The 22,303-nt window shown below is 35.7% G+C and overlaps 1 protein-coding gene across 7 annotated transcripts in view; it reads left to right on the forward strand.

Annotated features, from left to right (window-relative positions):
• MON2 (MON2 homolog, regulator of endosome-to-Golgi trafficking) overlaps window positions 1-22,303 on the forward strand; it is a 75,187-nt gene that overhangs the window by 38,386 nt on the left and 14,498 nt on the right. For 3 of the 7 annotated variants that reach the window (XM_042872330.1, XM_042872332.1, XM_042872334.1), the window contains exons 16-31: window positions 702-806; window positions 1,061-1,141; window positions 1,228-1,301; window positions 1,375-1,465; window positions 2,601-2,702; window positions 5,666-5,668; window positions 5,885-5,995; window positions 6,765-6,940; window positions 8,420-8,582; window positions 9,001-9,294; window positions 10,034-10,232; window positions 11,300-11,928; window positions 16,710-16,853; window positions 17,399-17,416; window positions 17,681-17,809; window positions 19,594-19,784. In XM_042872330.1, the coding sequence (XP_042728264.1) occupies window positions 702-806; window positions 1,061-1,141; window positions 1,228-1,301; window positions 1,375-1,465; window positions 2,601-2,702; window positions 5,666-5,668; window positions 5,885-5,995; window positions 6,765-6,940; window positions 8,420-8,582; window positions 9,001-9,294; window positions 10,034-10,232; window positions 11,300-11,928; window positions 16,710-16,853; window positions 17,399-17,416; window positions 17,681-17,809; window positions 19,594-19,784 (2,510 nt within the window). The remainder of the gene's footprint in view (window positions 1-701; window positions 807-1,060; window positions 1,142-1,227; window positions 1,302-1,374; window positions 1,466-2,600; window positions 2,703-5,665; window positions 5,669-5,884; window positions 5,996-6,764; window positions 6,941-8,419; window positions 8,583-9,000; window positions 9,295-10,033; window positions 10,233-11,299; window positions 11,929-16,709; window positions 16,854-17,398; window positions 17,417-17,680; window positions 17,810-19,593; window positions 19,785-22,303) is intronic. The other 4 variants (XM_042872331.1, XM_042872333.1, XM_042872335.1 and 1 more) reach the window with 3 other exon arrangements.

A 22,303-nucleotide genomic window follows, 5' to 3' on the forward strand; every position in this document is an offset into this window, starting at 1 on the left:
CAAAGAATGAAATATTATCCTAAGCTTTCTTTTGGATGGCTGTCCAGGGCAGCATGTTTCAGAAACTGCTTTTATTCAGCCTGAATCTGTTGTTTGAAAAAAACTTGGGTCTCAGCTGTCATTTGTGCCTATATATAAAAGTTTGCTTATGTTTTGTCATAAGATTGACTTGGATTTTATAGAGAAGATGCATTTAAATCTGAGGTAATTGACTTTGTGTCTTCGATAATAATGTGATATTGGGAGGAGATGGCACTGATCAAATTGTATTCAAGCCCAGGAAGATAAGATTGAGAGAAGGAGAGATACTGAATTACTCACCTAAAATAAGATATATTGCACCAGTGCAGGCAAGATATAGTCTTTAAACTGTTTAGTAAAAAATTGCAGCCTTCCTAGTGTCATGGCTTAACCCTGGAGGGCCCTAGAAGACAGCTAAGCACAACACAGGTGCTTAGTTTCCCACTCAGCCCTATCGCCACATCAGGGTGGGAGAAGAGAATCAAAAGGTTCAAAAGGTAGAGAACTTGTGGATTGGGATAAAGGCCGTTCAGTAAGTTTAAAAAAAAAAGAAGTTATAGCACACTGTGAGCTGCTTTGAAGCTCTAACTCTATTCCAGTCAAAACTAGTGCCTCTAGAAATACTATTACTGTAGTAATAAAACTGTATATATATATATATTTTTTTTTTTTTTTTCCAGCTGACTTCAAAAAATATCCAGTGTATGAGGACATTGCTCAACTTAGCTCACTGCCATGGGGCTGTTCTTGGTACATCGTGGCAACTTGTCTTGGCTACTCTTCAGGTATAACAGGAAGTATTTATGGTTTCTGATACCTTACTTTTTCATTATACATACATTGGTTTTGAATTTTTATGTGACCAATAGAAAAAGCTTTGATTCTGATCCAGGCATATTTTAATTGCCTTGAGTAAATACTGTGGCGTTTTCCTTGAATTTTGTTTAGTTGGAAAGCTACCAGCTAGCTTGAATAGAACGTTAGTTTTGCTGCTGCTTGAGGAAGTTTTCATGCTGAAAACCATCTTTGTGTATTTCAGCATCTTGTGTGGATTCTGGGACTGAAACCTGGTGTTGGGGGTGCCTTAAAACCTGGAAGAGCTGTAGAAGGGCCCAGCACAGTAAGCAAAGTTGTACATTTTATAGTTAACGATTATGTGGTATTTTCTGTTGCAGTCTGTAAGATACGTTTCTGTCTTTTTTCAAGGTTCTGACTACAGCAGTTATGACTGATCTACCAGTTATATCCAGCATACTATCAAGACTTTTTGAAAGCTCGCAGTAAGAAACCTTATAATTAAAAAAACATGTGTGTATCAAACTTGACAGTGTTTTGATAGTTGTTATTTTTCAGGTACCTTGATGATGTATCTTTGCATCACTTAATAAATGCCCTTTGTTCCTTGTCTCTGGAAGCCATGGATATGGCCTATGGAAACAATAAGGTATAAAAAGAGTTCTCTATTTTCTTCTTGCTTTTTTTTTTTGTGTGTGTGTGTGATGTACTTGTATATTTGTCTTATAAACTAACTGTTTCCAATATTAAGACAGCAACATATCTGATTTTTTACTCCAGAATAAAAAATAATGTTTCTATTAATCAGATTGGGAATAGATAAAACTCTAGAAAGCCCTTGTAATTTCAGAGGTCAGAACTGCTGTCTGGCACACTATGTTCTGTTAGGTGTTCATTTTCAGTATGTTTTTAATAATACGCTTCAGATAAAGCATGACAACTCAGGTATTAAAAACCTACTGATTCTTACTTGCCTGGGGAAATAATAGTATTCCTGTCAGCCAGAGAAAATAAACCTAGCCTAGGATCGTTAAAGATCCTGTGATTGAAGAAAATTGAGCATGTCTTCTCCTAGTCATAATCTAATCCCAGATGAGAATTTCTGAAAGTTTTTACTTGATCTATTACCATAGAGATAATCATGACAGAAAATGTTCTTTGTAATATTTGACAATTACAGTAACAAGGCAGAAAAAGAGAATAAATTAAAATAAGTAAATGTTGTGTCTAAAATTAGTTGAAAATTAGAATTAAAATTCAATGGAAATGGGAAAAATTACATTGCAAATCATTTTTTAATATATGTTCATTGATTTATCATAAGCTTCAACAAATCAGTGTTTGCATATGTATTTGAAGAATGGGAAATATAAAGAGTAGGGAGAAAAACGTTTTATTTTATTTGTTCATATACAATTTTTGTCTTTGCAAGTTGTGATGGGTAAGAGACTGTTTTGCTAGTTAAATATGTTATAAAACTGGTCTTAGGGAGGCCTATGAGTGTAAAAACAAGGTTTTGGAGAAAACCATGAAAAATTAGGAAAAATGTGCTCTTGATTATATGCTGTTGCTACCCCCTTGTGGCTTCTCATGAAGTACTGCAGATGCTGTGGAAACTTCCCAGCTATGTTACCTGGGCTGTAAATGCTGTGATAATAGCTTATGAAATACAGCACTCCGGTGGAGACTAGTTACATCTTGATTTACAAATCATAGTGTAGTGAATGTCTCTGACATCATCTGAGTTATCTCAAAGTCACGTATTCAAATTCTCTTTTACTAAGGAGCCATCCCTTTTTGCTGTTGCTAAATTACTGGAAACAGGACTAGTTAACATGCACAGGATTGAGATTCTTTGGAGACCTCTGACGGGTCATCTTCTGGAGGTAACTAATTGCACTAGAAATTAGCGTGCAATAAGGTATTGCCTTATGACAGCGCATTTTTGAAGTGTATGTTTTTTTTTTTAATCTAAAGTGTGTTTAAATGTGTTGTTTTATATGTTTTTGCAGTTTGCATTGCAATTTTAATGTAAATATTTAAATTTCAGTATTTTATAGCTCTTACTGACTTTGTCTTTACGGTGCTGTCAGTATTTATGCACCATATATGCGTTATATTTACTGCAACACGAAGAGTTTTCATTTTGGAGTCAAGTGGTGCAAATATGTGAGAGATTTTAAGATGTATTTACTGAATAGATTGAAGCCATTAGATAAACCAACAAAGTTTTCTTGTTTGTTTTTAATAAATGTGAAGTAGTACTTTCAGTTGTTTCTTGAAGAGAATACCATTATAAAAATAGCAAAATAGGTGTCATTTGTAAAGTAAATATTTTAATTCCTAGATGAAAAATTGCTTTTGTCAAGGAAAAGATCTTATATTTTGAATTTGAAACTAAAACCAGATTACAGAGTGTACTTGTAAAGTTTTAATCCTCTGCAGGAATAGGTAGAAGAGTGAGGTATATTTAAAGACAGTAAAGGACTGTAGTGGATTAACCTTGGCTGGCTCCAAAGTGCTCACCTAATTGCTCACTCATTCCATCTTTCAGCAAGATAGGAGGAGAAAGTAAGTTGTACAAAGCTCATGGATCAAGATAAGGACAGAGAGATTGGTCACTGATTACTGTCGTGGGTTAAACAGGTGACTTTGGGAAGATTATTGACAATTAGTAACTGAGTAAAGCAACAGAGTTGGAAAATAAAACTACAACCACCTTCTGAACAGCCTCTCTCTTTTCCTGAGTTCAGCTTCACTCCTGATTCTTCTGTGTCTTCCACACCCACAGAAATGCAGAGAATGGGCAATGGGGGTTGTGGTCCATCCACTGCATTTTCTCTGTTGCTCCTGCCTCCTCACTCTCTTCCCTTGCTGCAGTGTGGTAACCCTCACATAGGATACAGTCCTTCATGAACAGCCCCAAAGTGGATCCTTCCTTTGGGATGCAGTTCCTCAAGACTGCTCCACAATGGGCCCTCTGTGGGCTGCAGTTTGTGCCAGACAACCTGCTCCTGTGTGGGCTTGTGGGCTTCTCTCCATGGACCACAGATCTGTCTGTGATCCTGCTCCTGTAGGGGTTCTTAATGGGCTGTAGCTTCTTTCAGGCTTTATCCTCATGCATGGGCTTCTTCCTGGGCTGCACATGGAGATCTGCTCTGCTGAGGTACTCCATGGGCTGCTGGGGGAATCTCTTCTCCAGTGTGTTGAGCACTCCTTCGATTTTTCTACCTGCAGAGTTGTTTCTCTCACGTTTTCTCACTACACGCTCTAATAGCTGCTGCACAGCATTTCACCTTTGTTTTCTTTTTTTTTTTCTTTTAACCTTTTCTTAAATACGTTATCACAGAAGTGTGCCACCAACCTCTCTGACCAGCTCAGCTTTGGTCAGCAGTGGGTCCCCACTGAAGCTGGCTGGAACTGGCAGTTCCCACCATAGAGCAGCTCCTGGTCACTTCTCACAAAAGGCATTCCAGCAGCACCTACCCACCTCCCGCTCCCGCCCCCCACGCTATACCTTGCCATATAAACCCAGTGCAAGCAAAGAGATTATCTTCCTCATTTTCCTGCTTCCTTTGAACCAGTGCATTATTTTAAACAGTATTAAGGATTGGCTATCTCTGATCTTGTTTATGGAGATCATCTCCAAATAGTCTCACATCTAGGAGAAAAAAAAATTGGATACTTAAAGGTTTAACGACTTAAAGTAGACATGGAAGTCTTGGAAGATAAGAGAAATATAAGGTTCACCATCCACACCGTGGGAGTCCGTGTTTTCCTGTCGTAAGCAGTCTGTTTCAGTCTATCATCCATCATGAATATTTGCCACTATTTTTTCAGGAGATGCAATTGATTTTAAAGTACTGCATTATTTCCATTTAAACCTATGTCTTTGAGGTACAGTGAGGAAAGAGAAAGCACCAGCTGCAAATTCAGTTAAACACAACCTGAAGGAAGAATTCTTTCCCTGTTTCTGAAACTGATTATCTGATCAGATTCAGAGCACCATGATGTAGTTCAAATTCTATCATTTTATGTCAAGTAACAAAAATAAATTAATTTAGGAGACGAGCTATTTCTGTTCTGTGTTTTTTAACATGAAGCTAGCTTTTCTGCTTTGTTCTCCATTTCAGTTTGGCTGGTGTCTAATAACAAAACAGTCCGCCAACCCACACCAGTCTAAACCATCTTCCTTCCTTATGATCTTGCCTTGGATTTTGAAAGACACTGGATTCTCATACCAGCTAAGCTCAGGCAGGAAGCGTGGATGGAAATAATTGTTTTGAAGTCAGTGAGGCTGTAAATGCCTTATTTATTTGAGGCTAACAGACACAGGATTGCAAGTACAATTACTGTGTATCTATGCATAGTGTTTTTAATTTCCTCTGAAAAAGCAATTAAAAAAACAAGTAGGCTCAGGTAACTAGGAGTCAAAGAGGAAGAAAGACATCTGAAACTTAAGAGTGAAAGAATGATCACTGTCATTTTGTCATGTTTTTGAAATAGTAATGTTTAGGTTTATTTTACATTCATTATGTAGTTACTTTCTGTGAGTTCATAGAAGGGCAGACACGTATTGTGTTAGTCAACGTCATGCTCCCTTGCTTGATTATGAATGTTAGGCTGTGTGTGAAAAATGAAATTTAGAATTTTATAGTAGCTCAAGGTTGAGTTAAACCCAAGAGTTTCAGACAGTCATTGAAGACTTGTTTGGTAATTTTTAAACTATGAATATCTGAAATAGCAGCTAGTATATTGATTTTTAAAGAATGTTTTGACTTGAATTACTGTGCTTTTCAATTTGTTTCCTTCTGTGTCTTTCCCTGCTTCCTGTTGCTTCCTTACTCAGAAGGTATGTCTGTCCGAAAGATAATATTTTTATTTGTTCTTAGTATTAAACATGATTTTAACATTTAGAGATCTGTTGCATTGTTCTAAAAAAATATTTTACTAGAATATTTTATCTAAACGTCCACTACAATTTAAATGTTCAATTTTTATATATTACATATGCTTAAATCTTGATTAAATAAAAGTGCCTTCAAACAAAACACTGTTATGCTTTCAGGTTTGTCAGCATCCCAACTCCAGAATGAGAGAATGGGGAGCAGAAGCTTTAACCTCTCTTATCAAAGCAGGACTGACATTCAGCCACGATCCTCCATTATCACAGAATCAGGTAAAGTAAGTTTATGAAAAACTGCTTTCCTCCTTTTCTAGGACTTATTATGAACATGAAATCAGAATCTTCCCTAGAGGAAGTTTTCTACAGTTCAGTGAATAGGAGGCATTCATAAAGCAATTTTACCATTGAGTTTATAAAGCCTACAGCTGTAACATTCAGTTGTAACTACTGAAAATCACCTTGTGCATTCTAATGAGCTACCCTCTCCTTTTTCAAATGCATGATGAAGAGTACTGAGGCTTGAATATTATGTGAGTTTGTTAGAACAAATTGTGGATCACCTTCATGAGTGCAAAATAATTCCAGAATGCTTTATATGTTCCAGTATGTAAATATGTGATGTAGTGGCATGTAAGAAATAAATGGCCTAACCTTCTGAATCACAACTATTCAATCAATTGTTAGTAAAATATTCTAATATTTTTACTGGGGTTCAGTGAATAGTATTTTTAAGATCTGTTGGATGAGTATAAAGTTGCACGATAGCTTTTATGCAACCATGCCAGCATGCTGTAGTAGGGATATGCTGTAGGAACCTGGAGAAATGGTCAGGAGAAAAAAAGAAAATGCAGATTTCCTGCTGTGAGATACTTTATAAAAAGGTTTTTTTGGAAGGGCCTGTCTGACACTGAATTCCAGCAATTTGGATTGCTCTAAAAACTTCTTAGGAATTGGTACTGTATGGTTCACTTATCATATGTAAAAATAATTATGAATCAGTTAGAGCATATTAAGGACGATAACATTTACTGTTTACTTTTAGAGACTGCAGCTACTTCTACTGAATCCACTCAAGGAGTTGTCAAACATCAGTCATCCTGATATCAGGATCAAGCAGTTGGAGTGTGTGCTACAGATTTTACAGAGTCAGGGTGACAGCTTAGGACCTGGTTGGCCATTAGTCCTTGGAGTCATGGGAGCAATAAGAAGTGATCAGGGGTAAGTGTTAAAAATAAAATATTTAAATCATGTAAAGTGACAGTAGTAGAAAGAGTTCTACTTATATTTTCATACTTAACCATTTTGATAGTAGCATAATTTGTGCTATTTTTATCTTATGAGCAATTTTACTCAGCAGACACTCAGTTTTGGTAATTTTGGTAATTTTTCCTTTAGAACACTTATTTTACTGTCATGCTGTTTCCACTTGCATGAAGGACTTTGAAACCTTTTTCCAAACACGAGATAATGCAATGGCCTTGCATTTGAATACAGAAGAAATTACTTACCCATCAATGCAGCTCTTCAAAATGAGCTGTATAACCATGCTTTCATTTCCTGCTTCCTTTCCTTTTCCTCTAGAGTCCTTGAAGAGTGCATGCTTCTGGAATTTTGTGGTAGAGGGAAGTGCTCCAGTTTTGTGTGTGTTTCAATTTCTAGAACTGTGTAATTAACATGGAGCAAAGTAGTGTATGAACAGTTCTTCCATAAGTATAGCAAGAATAAATACTTTCATGGTAGGATAGATATCCATTTGTAGGATGCATCTTATTGCATGGAGGTAATAGTTATAATGTTACTGTCCACACACAAGTTTGTGTGCATTTCTGTGGCTTCCATCTTATGTTGGTTGTTACAATACAATAGAAGTGGCCCACCTATGATATTCATTTTCAGTTAATTGGGGAAAAAAATGGTGTTTTTAACTGAGATTTTGAAACAAGTAAGTAGCATATCTATGTTCTGTTTGGTTGGTAGTATTTTTTTTCCCCTGGAATATGTATTCTGAAGGACATTCAGTTTTTGTGTTACAAACATTTGGCTTTTTCTTTCCTGTGTTAAATATTAAGCATTTAAAAAGCCCAGTAGCTAAATTTAAATGCAGCTGCAGTAGTCTGCCTTCCCTGTTTTGCATTATCTACACTGCAGTGCTCTTTTTTTGATTCCTTCATTTTGTCTCTCACACAACAAGATTTTGTTTCTGGATAACATTCCTGCTCACAGATAACATTCCTCCTCACAAATGTTTTCCATATTACATTTGTATTTTATCTGTTTGTATTCATAATTTAATTCTGAAGGCTAAATATTTATTAAATATGTATTTAACAGCAGATATTTTCAGAAGATTTCGTCTAATATAATATATAGTACTGAAACGTGTACAACTACCATTATGTACATTTTTCTTACTAAATAAAATACATTTAATCTGTCCTGCTTCTTTTAAGCTGAGGCTTCAACTTAATGTTGCATTTCAAAAAATGTCTATTTAAAACATTTAAAATCAAATGCCATCCATTTCAAATGTCAATCCATTTCAAAGATTTATAAATATCAATATGTGTATTTAAATAATACTATCTCCCGATGTATTTTGTTCAGAAAGTTTCTTTGCTCTTGAGGAAATCTGAAATTAGAGTGTGAGTGTGTTTTGTTTTTATTTTGTGTTGTTTTTTGTTTGTTTTTTTTTTTAAGAGAGTCCTTAATACGGACTGCATTCCAGTGTCTTCAGTTGGTTGTGACCGACTTTCTTCCAACAATGCCATGTACTTGCCTGCAGATAGTTGTTGAAGTTGCAGGAAGCTTTGGTCTTCACAATCAAGAGCTAAATATTAGCTTAACTTCAATTGGTTTGTTGGTGAGTTTCACATTAACCTACAGAGATGCTGCTTCTGACTTAATTTTTTTTAATTAATGGAAATGATTTGTAGTCCATTCTACAAGTTAAAGCCAAAGCCTGTTTTTTTTATTTCTTGCTGGTGTCTCATGCTGTCATTTGGAATCATACGTAAATAGAATAAGCTTTAATCTATTTTAAACTTAGTGTAAAACAAGTAGTAGTGGATTGTGAGCTTTTTCACCAGTCTCCGAATGTTAATACATTGTTTCCCTTTCTAGTCTGTAGAATGTAACTGTGGTTTATAAGCTAAGACTCAAGGAAACAACTTTCTGCACTTTGTAGCATTTATGTGCTGAATGAGAAACATTTTATTTCATGATCATTAAGAATGTTGTAATATTTTATTGTGTAATATAGTATTTTATTTATTTTCTAGTGGAATATTTCAGATTATTTTTTCCAAAGAGGTGAAATAATTGAAAAGGAACTTAACAAAGAAGAAGCAGTGTTGCAGAAGCAGGCAGAAGAAAAGGGGGTGGTTCTGAATAGACCTTTTCATCCCGCACCACCGTTTGACTGTCTTTGGTTGTGTTTATATGCTAAACTTGGAGAACTCTGTGTGGATCCCCGACCTGCAGTTAGAAAGAGTGCTGGGCAGACATTGTTTTCCACCATTGGTGCTCATGGAACTTTGTTGCAACATTCAACATGGCACACAGTGATATGGAAGGTATGACACGTGAGCTTCTACTTTAGAATTTCATTCACATTCACATTTGCTTGCTGTTTTTCTTAATATTGCTTAACTAGTTTATTAAGATTCTGTGAAAGATAACATATGGTGGTAGACATCTGACCTCATTTTATTATTATTTTAATTTTCTTTTCTCTTGCCCTTAAAGCCTTTCATGAAACGCAGTTTTTGTATCTTGATATTTTCTTTCTTATGCAGGCATTGTATAAAAGTGCCATTCCCTTCCTTAACAGGCAAATGATTCCTCCTGTTTTGCAAAAATATGATGACATTTGGGGGTCACATGATTGAATTGATCTAATATTAGAGTGAGCTTTGTTTTGCCCTCTGTTTGGCTCTTTTTTCTAAAAGGATCAGTCAGGTGCCCTAATCCTAAAATGACAGTCATATTGTCTGTGCCTTTAGGAAAAATCAGGGTATTGTGGAGTCTGTTGCCTGCTGTACTGTGTGAGGTATCTGAGATCTCTAGATCCAAATTGGCACTATTCTCAGTGGCTCTGACCATGCTATTTAGACCTTTCTTAAGTAAGCATCAGTAGGCTGATTCTGACTCTTAGCTTTTGCACACACTGTTTTAAATAAGGAAATTCTCAAGGTGACGCAATTACATACATAATAACAGAGAACTTTTTTGTTTGTTTGTTTTACAGTGAATACAACTATGTTGTTTTAAAAGTTGCTTTTTTTTTTTTTTTTCTTTTTCTGAATGTTGCAGGTTTTATTCCACCTGCTGGATAGGGTTCGAGAATCTTCTACTACAGCTGACAAAGAGAAGATTGAATCAGGAGGAGGCAACATCCTTATCCATCATTCAAGAGATACAGCTGAGAAACAGTGGGCTGAAACATGGGTATTAACACTGGCTGGAGTTGCAAGAATATTTAATACCCGGAGATACTTACTGCAGCCTTTAGGTAAAAAATAGATTTAAAGTTACTGAAAGGTACAGCTAGGAACTCTCAGTTTGTTCTTCAGTTAGAGCTGAGTAAAAATGTTTGCCCAGAGATGTGTTAGGTTGTGTCTCACCTCACATATGATGAACATTACAGAGTTTTTAATTCTTTACAGCCAAACATTTTACTTCATTTACAACTTTATCTTCCATGCCATGGTACTTGAGACTGAATTTCAATAATCACAATTCTGAGTGCCAAATAACTTGAACTTGTAGTAGCCTGATAACAATTTTTGTGTTCTTTTGGTTCTCAGAACATACTTTTCCCCTTCTTATTAAAATTGCACAGTGCCTACCTAGAACTTCTTCACAGCTTCCATGTGTCAAGTTTATCAATGCTCTTACAATGTAAAGAGAACTCATAAAATCAGTGAAGCATATGGATTAAAAAAGAAGGGGAACGTTTTAACAAAGAGATGGGACTCAAAAGATGTTGAGAATACCTGCTGTTTCAAGTGATTGTTTTTCTCCACTCACTCTACCTTCTTTCCATTCTTTAACTATTGTCTAGATAACAGATGTAATTTTGAGTTTACTGTTTTCCTAATTGCACATAACTGAAGTGGGTCCATCTCTTCTTCCTATTTTTTTAAAATCTTCTTTCTCTTTTTTTAAAGTCTTCCTTTTCACTTCTATAGTTCCTTGGTACCTGTTCTCATCTTCTTCATTCTTATCAAGCTAGGTGCTTCCCTGTTTCTTCTTCTCAATATAGAAATTAAACATTAGATCATTTACCAAGCTATTGTGAAATATTATTACATAGAATTGAACAACATACATGCGTGGATTCAATTTCATCATTCATTCTTTATACTTGTGTGTTTGTCTTTTGCATTCATTTTCTTTGGCTACAGTTGAATTGGCCTATTTTAAAAGGCATTGAAACCATCAGATGACCTTGTGAAATCTCTCTGTGTTACAGAAACAAATACATGAACAGCCTTTCAGAGATTAATGACTGGACAGGTAAATAGCAAACCAATACCAAGCTGATTTTTATTTTTAATATCCCTCTTTTTTTAACAGGAGACTTCTCCCAGGCCTGGGATGTTCTTCTTGATCACATTCAATCAGCAGCACTCAGCAAAAATAATGAAGTTTCCTTGGCTGCTCTGAAAAGCTTCCAGGAAATCTTACAAATAGTTTCTCCAGCCCGAGACTCAGAGAAGCCTGACACACCACCTGCTATTAATGTTTCTGTACCTGTGGTGGTAGGAGCAACAACTGCCACTAGTCTTGGGAGATCATTCATGAGAACTGACTCCATAGGAGAAAGAATGGGAAGATACAGTGGAGCTGAACTACCTGCAGTAACAGATGAGATCGAAGATCTGAATCTTTGGTGGGCAGCTTGGAACAGCTGGTACAGGATTGGTTCAGAAAGTACAAAGCCTCCAATTACTTGTGATAAATTGACTTTCATTCCCAGCCAGCCTTTTCTTACAGCTTTAATTCAGATATTCCCAGCTCTTTACCAACACATCAAAACTGGTTTCAGCATGGATGATCTCCAAAAGCTGGGTATCATTTTGCATGGTGCAGTTTCAGTTCCAATCAGTTCTGATGCTTCCCCTTTCATCCTTCCATCTTACACCGAAGCAGTTCTGACAAGTTTACAGGAAGCAGTGCTTACAGCTTTAGATGTTTTACAAAAGGTAATAATGGAACTTCAAATGTATAGTGAAAAGGAAACAACACTGTCTCAGTTCTTCTTGGAGCTTTAGTGTGGTGACTTAAACTTAATTTTTTTACTTACATTTGCACAGTGCACTGTCTTAGAACAGACAAAATTCCATTCCTGTTGCAATTCAGATGTTCTGCATAGGGGGAATGATATTATGGTTATGAAATGCATTTTTGCCAGATTGCAGAAGTACCTTAAGCGTGGTGATGTTTTTATAGTCATTTTCTTGTCTATCTAATATTTAAGTATTGTACTGTTCTGAGAGTCTACCAAGCAGTCTACCAAATAGTATTTCTTCTGTTGCCCTATAAGTACAGCTATAAACAAAATCTAGGAGAATTATGATCAGGAGATCTTTGAGTTCACGCAGAACATAACATCTGAAAATGTGTCAAGCAGATCACCTTCTTACCTCTTGCTAACCTGTTAAGAATAATGCTGCATCTTTACATAACAAACTCACACTGTCGAACTCATCTTCAAAAAGAATCCTTGATGCAAACAAATTTGTGAATAGCAAATCAGTGTGGCCTTTTACAGGGTAGTAAAACAGCAAAATAGTATGCTGAACTTTTAAAACATTGTCCAGAGATGATTATTAATTCAGAAAGCGTATTTATTCAAAAGAAGCAGCATTGATACTGAATGAGATAATGTATTTAGATTAAGTGCTGCTTCAAGAAGAAAAGCCGTGCTGTTTGGGAAATGCCAGAATTAAAACTGTCCGTGTGACCTGACTTCGCTCCCTTTTGGCTTTCATGTTATGACTACTTAACTGTGTGGACATACCTGTTTTTAAATTCTCAGACAAGATCCTGTCTCATTCAGCTCATAGAATGCATGGTGCCTACCTAATAAGCAGTGGTTTAGTACTTTGTTTTTAGCTTAGTGTAGATTGGCTTATCTCCTGCTTATTTAATCCTTGCAAGCAAGACAACATCATTATCTTGCAGTTGTACATTTAGGTTTGGATTTAAAAACATTCCTGGCTGTATGTTAAGAATACAAGTTGGTGGCAAATCTCAGCGTTGTGTAGGAGGAGTAAATAACATGAAGACCAGTTGTATTTGTTAAACTGTCACCCTAGTGATCAGCAGTCAGGTAGGCTTATTCTTTGTCCCATTCAGCAGCTCAGACCTGCTGAAGTCGTGTGTTTTCTCACGTCTTTCATTTCTTCATTTCTGTCTTATTTTCCCCATTTAATCATTCCATATATTCCTCCATTTCTCAGATTTTCTTGTTTCTTTCCTGGTCTCCTTTATCCATAAGTTCTTAGCTACAAAATGTTCGCAGAACTTTCCAAAGAAAGACCTTCCAGCATTTTTGATATGAGTTTTTAATAGCAAATCTTTTTTCTAGCCCAAATCCCCAAATGAAACAAAGACATGTTACATAGCAGCTACAAGCCTTTGAAAATAAGGACTTGAATAGGAAGTCTTAGGCACTCTAATATCATACAGTAAACCCCATCCCATCTATAGTTACATTACTAACAGAACAGCACTACAGTCATTAAAAACTAAGTTAAAATATATTTGGAGGTGGATAAGTTCTGTGAAGTCTCGTGATCTTCTCTCCCAGCTGCGTAACGTGGTGGAATGAACATGACAAGGCAGTCTGCCAGTGCGGAGGTGCAGCAAAGGCCATCTGTGCAAGAGGTTTGCTGGATGCCATGGTATCTTTTTCCTGTGTTGAAATGAATTAATACTGAGGAGTGCTCACAGGCTCTAGTGTGGTAGCTAAAGGGGTATATGTAAATATTTGCTACCTTCTTTTAAACAAAATCTCTCCTGAATATGGAATCGGAGTAAGTTTTTTTGTTAATACAGAAGGATTTAGGTCAGTTACGATTTTGTAAAAGTCTCTGGAACAACTTGGCAGTTGGAATAGCATGAAAAAAAGTATTTTTTAAAAGCTGAGTCCCTAACTGGTCTAACAGAGATTTTATTATGTGATTGTACTAGCAAAGGGCATTATAATGCACAAAAATGTTTCAGACTTCCATATGTTGAGTCTATTTTAGACCCATTGTTCCTTTGCTTTTTATTTATTGTTAGAACTTGTTTTCTTGTCATTCTTTGCTGTAAAGTGCCTGCTTCACCACATTAGCTCAGTTAAAAATTGTACTCAAGCCTGAATTCTCTGCTTGCTCTCACTGCCTACCTGTATTCTCTCTGGGTAAGCTCTGTGGTGTGCCAGCTGCCTCATCAAGCAAAAGAACACAGATTCATACTTGGTTATTATCAAATAACTGCGAATGCTGCCTCTGTAGGCAGTATGAATGTAAACCTCTTGAGCTGTGGGTGTGGTGCCTAAGGCTGTGTTTATATTTACAACAAAGTTAGTAGAGACTTAGCCACTGAGAGCTGTAAAAATAACAATTTCTTGACAATAGTTCCACTGGGAGGTGTTTGATAAATTTGAACTATTCAAAAATTTGAAGGTTTGTACTAGGATATTTTAAAGCATAAACTTCTAAAAGTAAAGTACCATATCAATTTTTACAGGAAACAACAATCAGCCAAGTGGTTTGTTTTAGGGCTTGTGTGTGCTTCATTGTTGCCCAACCATTACTTTTTAATTTATAGCTCTCTTTACTTAAGGATGTAAACAAGTGCACTCAGTGCAGTAAATATGACTCTATTTTATAAGCACCTCTTAAAGATACTTTCAGCATCCTTGGTTCCATGCTTGCTGTGCTGTTTTCGCATTTTTCAATTGCTTAGATAAAAGATATATGCTGTCAGTCAGAAATATAAATTTATTTGAAAATCAGTCCTAGTTAGGTGACTTTTAAAAACAAAATGACAAATGACCTACTACCTTCTTTTTTTAGTGTCAGGTAATTTTAAGAGCTGAAAAATTCATCAATAGACTGAATAGAAAATGCTTCTATTTGTAAAATAAAATGTTTATAAAAGTTTCATAAAATACAAAGAATAAGAACCTACTGATGCACAAACTTTAAATAAGTAGTAGTTATTGCTTTTGTTCACCAGTACAAGAAAAAGTGGCATCTTAAGAAGCACTGATCCTAGATCAGCAGTAAGAACAATAATGAAAATCTAGCAAACTAGAAGGAATAGCAAAGTTACTTTGTCATTGCAGATGTAAGTCTTGTGGCAGTAGTGACAATATTGAAGGTGTGTACGGGAATTACTTCTGCATGGGACTTATATAGGGATTTCTGGATGTTCTTTTTCTCTTTCTAATCCAAGTAGTGTTATACAAAATAATTTCTTACATATACAATCTTGCATTAACCTATTAAAATTTAATGCAAAGACTTTGGTGCAGCAGCACGTCAGCTGAAACTGTTCTACAGTATGTGGAGTATGTCAGATCAGCAATTAAACTCATAGTGTTTTGTCACACAGGGGAATATCAAGCATCAAACTATCTTTTTCTGAGGTCAGCATAGTCTTGGATTCAAATACCAGAGAAAGAGTGTAGCTTTTTAGAAGGAGCAGTATTCCACCACATTTATAATGTTGGTTAAGCTTTTGGGGCATTAGGGCACGTGTTTTCTAAGTTGCAGGAAGCCGAGGAAAGGAGAAAGGCCATTTAATGGAGTGCTCTGGTGCAGCACTGCATGAAGGTGCCCTGGGCCTTAGGGTGATCTGGAGATGTGATGCCTGCAGGCCGTGTTGGCTCACTCCCTCTCTCAGCTGAGGACTGGAGATATTCACTAGCCCCTTGAATGTCATAGCTCATGAGGCTGCCCAAGCATGGAGGTTGCAATCACAGCTTCTGAACTGTTGGTTCCTTGAATTAGTTTGGCCACAACTTGTCGTGAATGGTCTTTAGTTAATGGAAAGAGAATTTGATTCCTTCCCAGAGAAAAATGACAGTACAAGATCAAGGTTTTTTTTGTGGAGCAATAAGTAAACTGTTTCTTTGCTGTTTGCTTTGGGAGGAGGGATGTGGGGAGGAAGTCTTAAAATGACAGAAGATAATTGGAGTAGCTTCATAGAATTTTTGTATCTGGCTTTGAAAATAGATGCTCTGCCTTTTCCTTGGGATTTATATTGCAACAGGAAATCATTACACTGTGACAACATGATATTTCACTGACATCTTGGAAGGGCACCCTTCCTAAGTGTTTCCAATTTTAACACAAGGCTATGTGTTTCAGCTATGCCAAAATGATATAATTCTGATTTTATTTATGTTTCTTTCTGTAAGTCATAATTTTAACTACTTAGGGAAACTTTGTATGAATTACTTCTGAGATTTAAATGCTCTTTAAAGTAGATCTTTTAAAAGATGTGGCTGGGACCAACAGTCAGGAATTATATGACCCACAAATATGTTATATCAAAGCAAAGTTTGTAAAGAAGAGATACCTTTTAATAGACAAAATCAATTAGCTTTGTTTACTTACATATATATTGCCAAGTATCCTTATAACTTTAATAAAATCACAAAACCTAATATTCTTAAGCTGTTAGAATTATACTTTGTCTTTTATGCAGTGTTACTCTTGTGTAGTTCAGTTCCTGCATGGTTCTGTGATAACAATTCTGCATATTTATTAAATAATATTGATTAATTAACTGTTTATTAATATTGATAGTATTGTTAGAACTTTAGCATTATGGTGCTGTAGCAAAATCATTTGTGAGCTAAAAAATAGTAGTCCTTATAATCAGCCAATATAGCAAAGAGACAGACTTGGGAATTTTTATGTAGGAGCTTGTTGTGCTGAGGCACAAGAAAAATATTAAGCTTTTGTTTTTCCTTTTGATATAGGCTATATGTGTGGGCTCAGAAAATATGCAGATAATGTATCCTGCAATCTTTGATCAGCTGTTGGCCTTTGTAGAATTTTCATGCAAGCCTCCACAGTATGGACAGCTGGAAACAAAGCACATTGCAAATGCAAAGTATAATCAGGTAATTTATTACAAGTCTCACCCGTTTCATTTGGCTGCTAAACACAATTCAGCTACAGATATTCTTTAGCAGGATGCATTTATTCTATCTGTAAAAACTGTGCTATGCCTGTTGTGTAATAAGTTAATTTATTAGTTTTTACATGCTTTTATCTTCTTTTGCTACCTTGAATTCTATTTGTTTTTCTTCATGTATTTTGTATTTCTCCGTGTCAAAAAATGATTCTCTGGACACCAGACATAATGAATATGTCTGAATTTGTCCAGTGAATTCATCTAAAATATCTGCTCCTATATTTGACACTAAATTAAATAGAAAAACACCATATTTCTGAACGGAAAAATTCCTTTAAGCTGCAAATTTTTGCACTGCATGTGCTGTAGGGAAATAGGACGTACTCAATAGTATATATATATTTTAAATTTGTGTACTCCGCTGTTCACTAAGCATGAGCATCTGATTCAGTGTAATCTAAGAGGTAACTGTTATCTATGTATTAATTCTTCTTATTCTATTTGTCCTGCAACACAATGGAATCACACTAGATACAACTTTTTGCACCGGTGAGTTAAATTTCCTTAAAGATTGTCCTAATGTAGTTGTCTTGCCTAGAGTGCAACATTTCTTCAATTTAAATGTACTTTACTTCAATGTAGAGTACATTTTCATAGTCAGACCACGTTGTATTTGCAGTTTTGTTGCTTGGACCATATTCTTACCAAAACTTGCATGCATTAAACTGAGAGTTCAATGCAAAGCATTCGATTTCTGTTCCTTAACTAATACTTTCACACATACAGCTCAGTAATTTACTGTCTTTTTCCTAGGCGGAATGGGTAGCACTGAATTATGTACCATTTGCTGAGAGATCGTTGGAAGTGGTTGTGGACTTGTACCAAAAAACAGCTTGCCATAAAGCTGTTGTAAATGAGAAAGTTCTTCAGAACATTATTAAGGTAAAGGATTATCCAGCTTATGCTCTGAATTAATGGAGTTTTATTTTAATACACTGTAGATAAACAGTTTCTGGGAAGCTTAAAGCTTCAGTAAATAATACAATTGATCGTCTATGAAGATTAGCAGCAGGTCATTTCTTGTGGTGCTGCAATCACTATTGCTTAAGGTGTATGCATTACTTTTTAGCTGCATGTTATAATAATCAGTAATTCAGTTAAGACAAAAATCAACAAATGTGTTAGGGCAAAAACCAGAAATCTTTGGAAGCACTATGTGCCAGAGTCCGAAAAGCAGGCCTCTTAGTAAATACAGCAGAAGGCTGAAGACAAAACTGGCACACATATTTTTGTGGAGGTGCACTTTAATCATTATTTTGGTCTGTTTTTAATGCCTTTATGTGTCATTGATACTGCTATAAAATGTTATGGGTGCACAGATGTGCCTTCAAGGTGAAAGTGCCAAACTCGTAATTGTTTGACCTTGTTTTTAGCAAATAAGTTTGGCAAATAATGGAAGTAGTAGTAAATGTCTTGTGAATAATATATCAGACCTAAGCATGCTTGTAATGACCCAGTTGTATGCAGATTGTTCCTATACAGAAATTTAGAAACACTAACGTATTTAAATTAGTTACATGGTATTATTTGGAATTTGTTGTGAACTAAATGTTTATATCTCAAAATTATTACGATTGATTTCCACTTCTGATTTAAATGGATAGGTGAAACTAGTGTAAAATGCTGCTTTTTTTGATGGTTCACAATAATGTGCTGTGCTTCAGTAAGTGAAAACACTTCATTTGTCTGAAGCCCATGTTTTATATTAGAATTAGACTTCACTTCCATGAGCAAAAGCATCAGAAGAAAATATTTTTTTTTATCTCCAGGGTTAGATCCTAGCTCTGATTACAAACTCATTGCCAAAATTTATTACAATTAACCCTCTCTTGAGAGTGAGTTCTCCCTTTGTTTTCCTTAAATCAGAAACTTTACTGAAGGTATCACATATGTAATACCCAAATTTAGGTAATACGTATTTGAAATATAAATTAAAGAATTAGTTATCCAAGATAACTTGGTATCAGCTCCTAGTTAGTTCACTGTCAGTTGACCAACAATGCTAGAAGTGGTAAATAAAGTGCATGTAGTACATAAACTTAATTTAAACATGTTAATGAGTTTCTTTTATAGCTACTGAATCTCTTTCTACCCAAATTTGCCGTGTTTTTGTCTGCTGTACATTTGAGTTGTGTAGCAGCCTTTTTCTTTAGAATTTCAGTAGTTCTTTTTGCTTTTAAACTTCCTGTGGTTTAACAGTCAACAGTGACCAGATATCGTGCAGTGGTCACAAGCATAGATCAACTTCTGTGTTTTGGGAAAAGTTTAAATTCAGTATGGCTTTTTTTCTCTCTTTTTAAAACTTTGGAAGCCCTTGGGAGAACTTCCTAGATATAGAACTAAACTTCAGAATACACTTATATGATCTGTTGGATGTTGGGTAAGCCTATTTGCCGGGATTCCCAGAAAGCTGGATGGTAATAAAGAGAATTAGTGAGTAGATTCATGGTGTAATTGGTAATTGGATCAGATCTGGTTTCTGACTTTGTTAACAGACCCGTGCTTTAGTCAGCTGATATAGGGTAAATAGTCTTTATATTTTAGAAAGAAAATGTAGAGATGTGTACTGTCATCTATTTAAATGTCTGCTGAGATCTGCAGAAATCAGTCTTATCCTTAGATTTCTCTGAGCAACTGTACATTTAGTTTGATCTTTCATTTTGCAGACGCTGAGAATACCTCTTAGTCTGAAGTACTCCTGTCCTTCTGAAAGCACATGGAAGCTCGCTGTTTCCTCTCTTCTCAAAGTGCTTTCTATTGGACTACCAGTTGCAAGGCAGCATGCATCTTCTGGAAAATTTGACAGCATGTGGCCAGAGTTAGCCAATACATTTGAAGACTTTTTATTCACTAAAAGGTAAACGCAATTTCCTTTTTTTTTTTAAACTCAAAAATATTTATAAGTAATTTATTCACTAATGTAGTCGTTTGTACCAATAGAGTCCAATAAAAACAGCCTTATTCTTAGTTATTTGAACCAATTCATCTAGTTTTAAAAAGTATACTTCCAGTAAGTAGTAGACAAAAGTTCATTGAATAAGTGAAATGTCAAAGCAAGAAAAAGCTCAGCTGATCTCTGAATGCAAGACATAGCCTTTCTGATCAGGTCAAGAAATTCTATATGGACTCCCAAGGATTGGGTTCTGATAAAGAGTTACTGATATATATTCAGTTAGATCAGAACTGCAGCATAATTTTTTTTCCAATTAGGATGAAAAGAACTAGCTATATTGATAGTACTTTGTGAAAAGTTTAGCAGACAGACTGACAGATGTATATGCTTAATCTTTTAAGAGTGACACTGTAGCCATGGGCGTGTTGAGAAAAATCAGAAAAGGAAAATGATATTGGTCAGAAATTAGACCTATAAGCTTGTTGGACAAGAAGGAACATATCATTGGGAAGTCTCCAGAAAACGGGCAAAGAATTATTTTTGCCCCTTTACAGTGGGTAAAATTGCATTTCAGTGTAGCAAAGGTTATCAAAGGTTACAAACAGCAAGGAAACCTTTTACCGTAAGGTTAGGTATTGTAGAGTACTGCATAGAAGGGGTAAGGAATTTTCATCTTTTGTGAGTGTTTGTGGATAAACAGCTTTCAGCAGTAGCTGAGTATATCTAATTGTGTCACAGATTAAAGGGCAATGTGGAATATGAAAAAATTAATTCCCTGATTTCTTTATGTTGATTTCAGTCATAAATTAATCTTTCTTTTTAATAGAAAACAGCAGGGTTCTTCTGTACCTAATACTAATATTCAGTGTATATTTGTGTGTGCATACTTTGCAAACATACAGGAGTCAGCAACCAAACACAGCTGTATTTACTAGTGATGAATAAATAGCAGCTTGCCCAAAACAGATGAAAATGAGATACCAATGAAACTTAATGTTAGAGGAATATCTGTTGGTAAAAATAGTTATAATGAGTGACTTTGGAATTCCACCAGTAGGATTATAATGTAGTTGTATGAAAATCTTTTCTTTCATCTTTGAATGTACGTGAAAGAAATGATAGTAGATAGAAAGACCAGAAAATCAAAAAAGGCTATCAGGAGTGCAGAAAAGACACTTAAGTTGTCAGTGTTTGTTTTGTTGCTTCACTGTTTCTTAAATTTATAATAATCTTTGCAGTATCTTCTTTTGTTTTGTTTTTGGCTACAGTTAGTATTCCAGATTCCATTCCAACAGTCCAAGTCAGCTATAATCAATACCACTGTGAGGTTTACAAAATTATAATGAAGATTTTTCAGGTTACTGTGGGATAATGTGTCTTCACTTGTGTGTATTCCTGAAGAAACTTCTTACTACTTGCTGTAAATTAATTATTCCTAAATATCTGTGGAAAAGATGAAATACATTAATTTTGCATGTTTTTAACTGATCCAGATTGGCCACGGTTCAGTTTTGGCTATGAACCATTCACAAGTCCAGGGAAGTAAGACTGTCAGAGATCTGCAGTGTAGATCTCTGTATACATCTCAAATGTGTAATTTCTTTTTCTTAACAACGACCAATTTATACTTTTCTTGAAAGTTGTTCTAACTGTAGAAATTCCATATTAACATGTTGCTTGCTAAAAACAGTAACTGTTGGAGTTAGTTAATAGCTTTTGCCAGCGGTCATGCATGGGAGAATATTCTCTGGAGGTAAAGGAGGCATTACTTCTATGTATATTTATGATACCCAAAAATTTTCTGTCTTTTCTTAACTATGACTTTCTCTCTTAAGAGACCAGAGTGTATTCTGTGCATTTATATACAAGCTACATATATAAAGGGATATAAGGGACCAGCATTTTAATCAGAATTGAAGCTTTTCTCAGATGTCGCATGAAACTTTTTGGCTCTCTCGCTTAGAAGCTTTAAAGTTCAAAAGAAGCTGGTGGTTCATGGAACCATGTGGATAACAGCAGGATAATTTCCTAGTTATCTGGTCTTCTGCTGTTAAAGGCCAGTATCATTATTCTTTCCAGGATTTTTATCACTAGATGTTTTATGTTTGTTTCTTCTCCCAGACTTCACTCAAAACTGTAAATATCTTCCTTCTGAGCATGCCCTTCAGAACCTTGTTCTTCAGAGCTCACCACTTCCAAGGTGGTTCCAAATGAGAAATGTCTGCATCTCTGTAAACCTTGAAAATCCCTTACTGTCGTCACAGAATCATAGAATCACAGAATAGCTTGAGTTGGAAGGGACTTTAAAGCCCAGCCTGTTCCCATCCCCTACCATGGATAGGGCTGCTACCCACCAGCTCAGGTGGCCCCATCCAACCTGGCCTTGAACACGTGCAGGGGTGGGGCACCAAAAGCTTCTCTGGGCAGACTGTGCCAGGGCCTCATTGTCCTCTAAGTGAGAACAAAGAGTCAGTTCTGTTAGT

Source organism: Lagopus leucura, unplaced genomic scaffold, assembly GCF_019238085.1.
Source record: "Lagopus leucura isolate 7727_CA_CO unplaced genomic scaffold, USGS_WTPT01 Super-Scaffold_100008, whole genome shotgun sequence".
Classification (NCBI taxonomy): domain Eukaryota; kingdom Metazoa; phylum Chordata; class Aves; order Galliformes; family Phasianidae; genus Lagopus; species Lagopus leucura.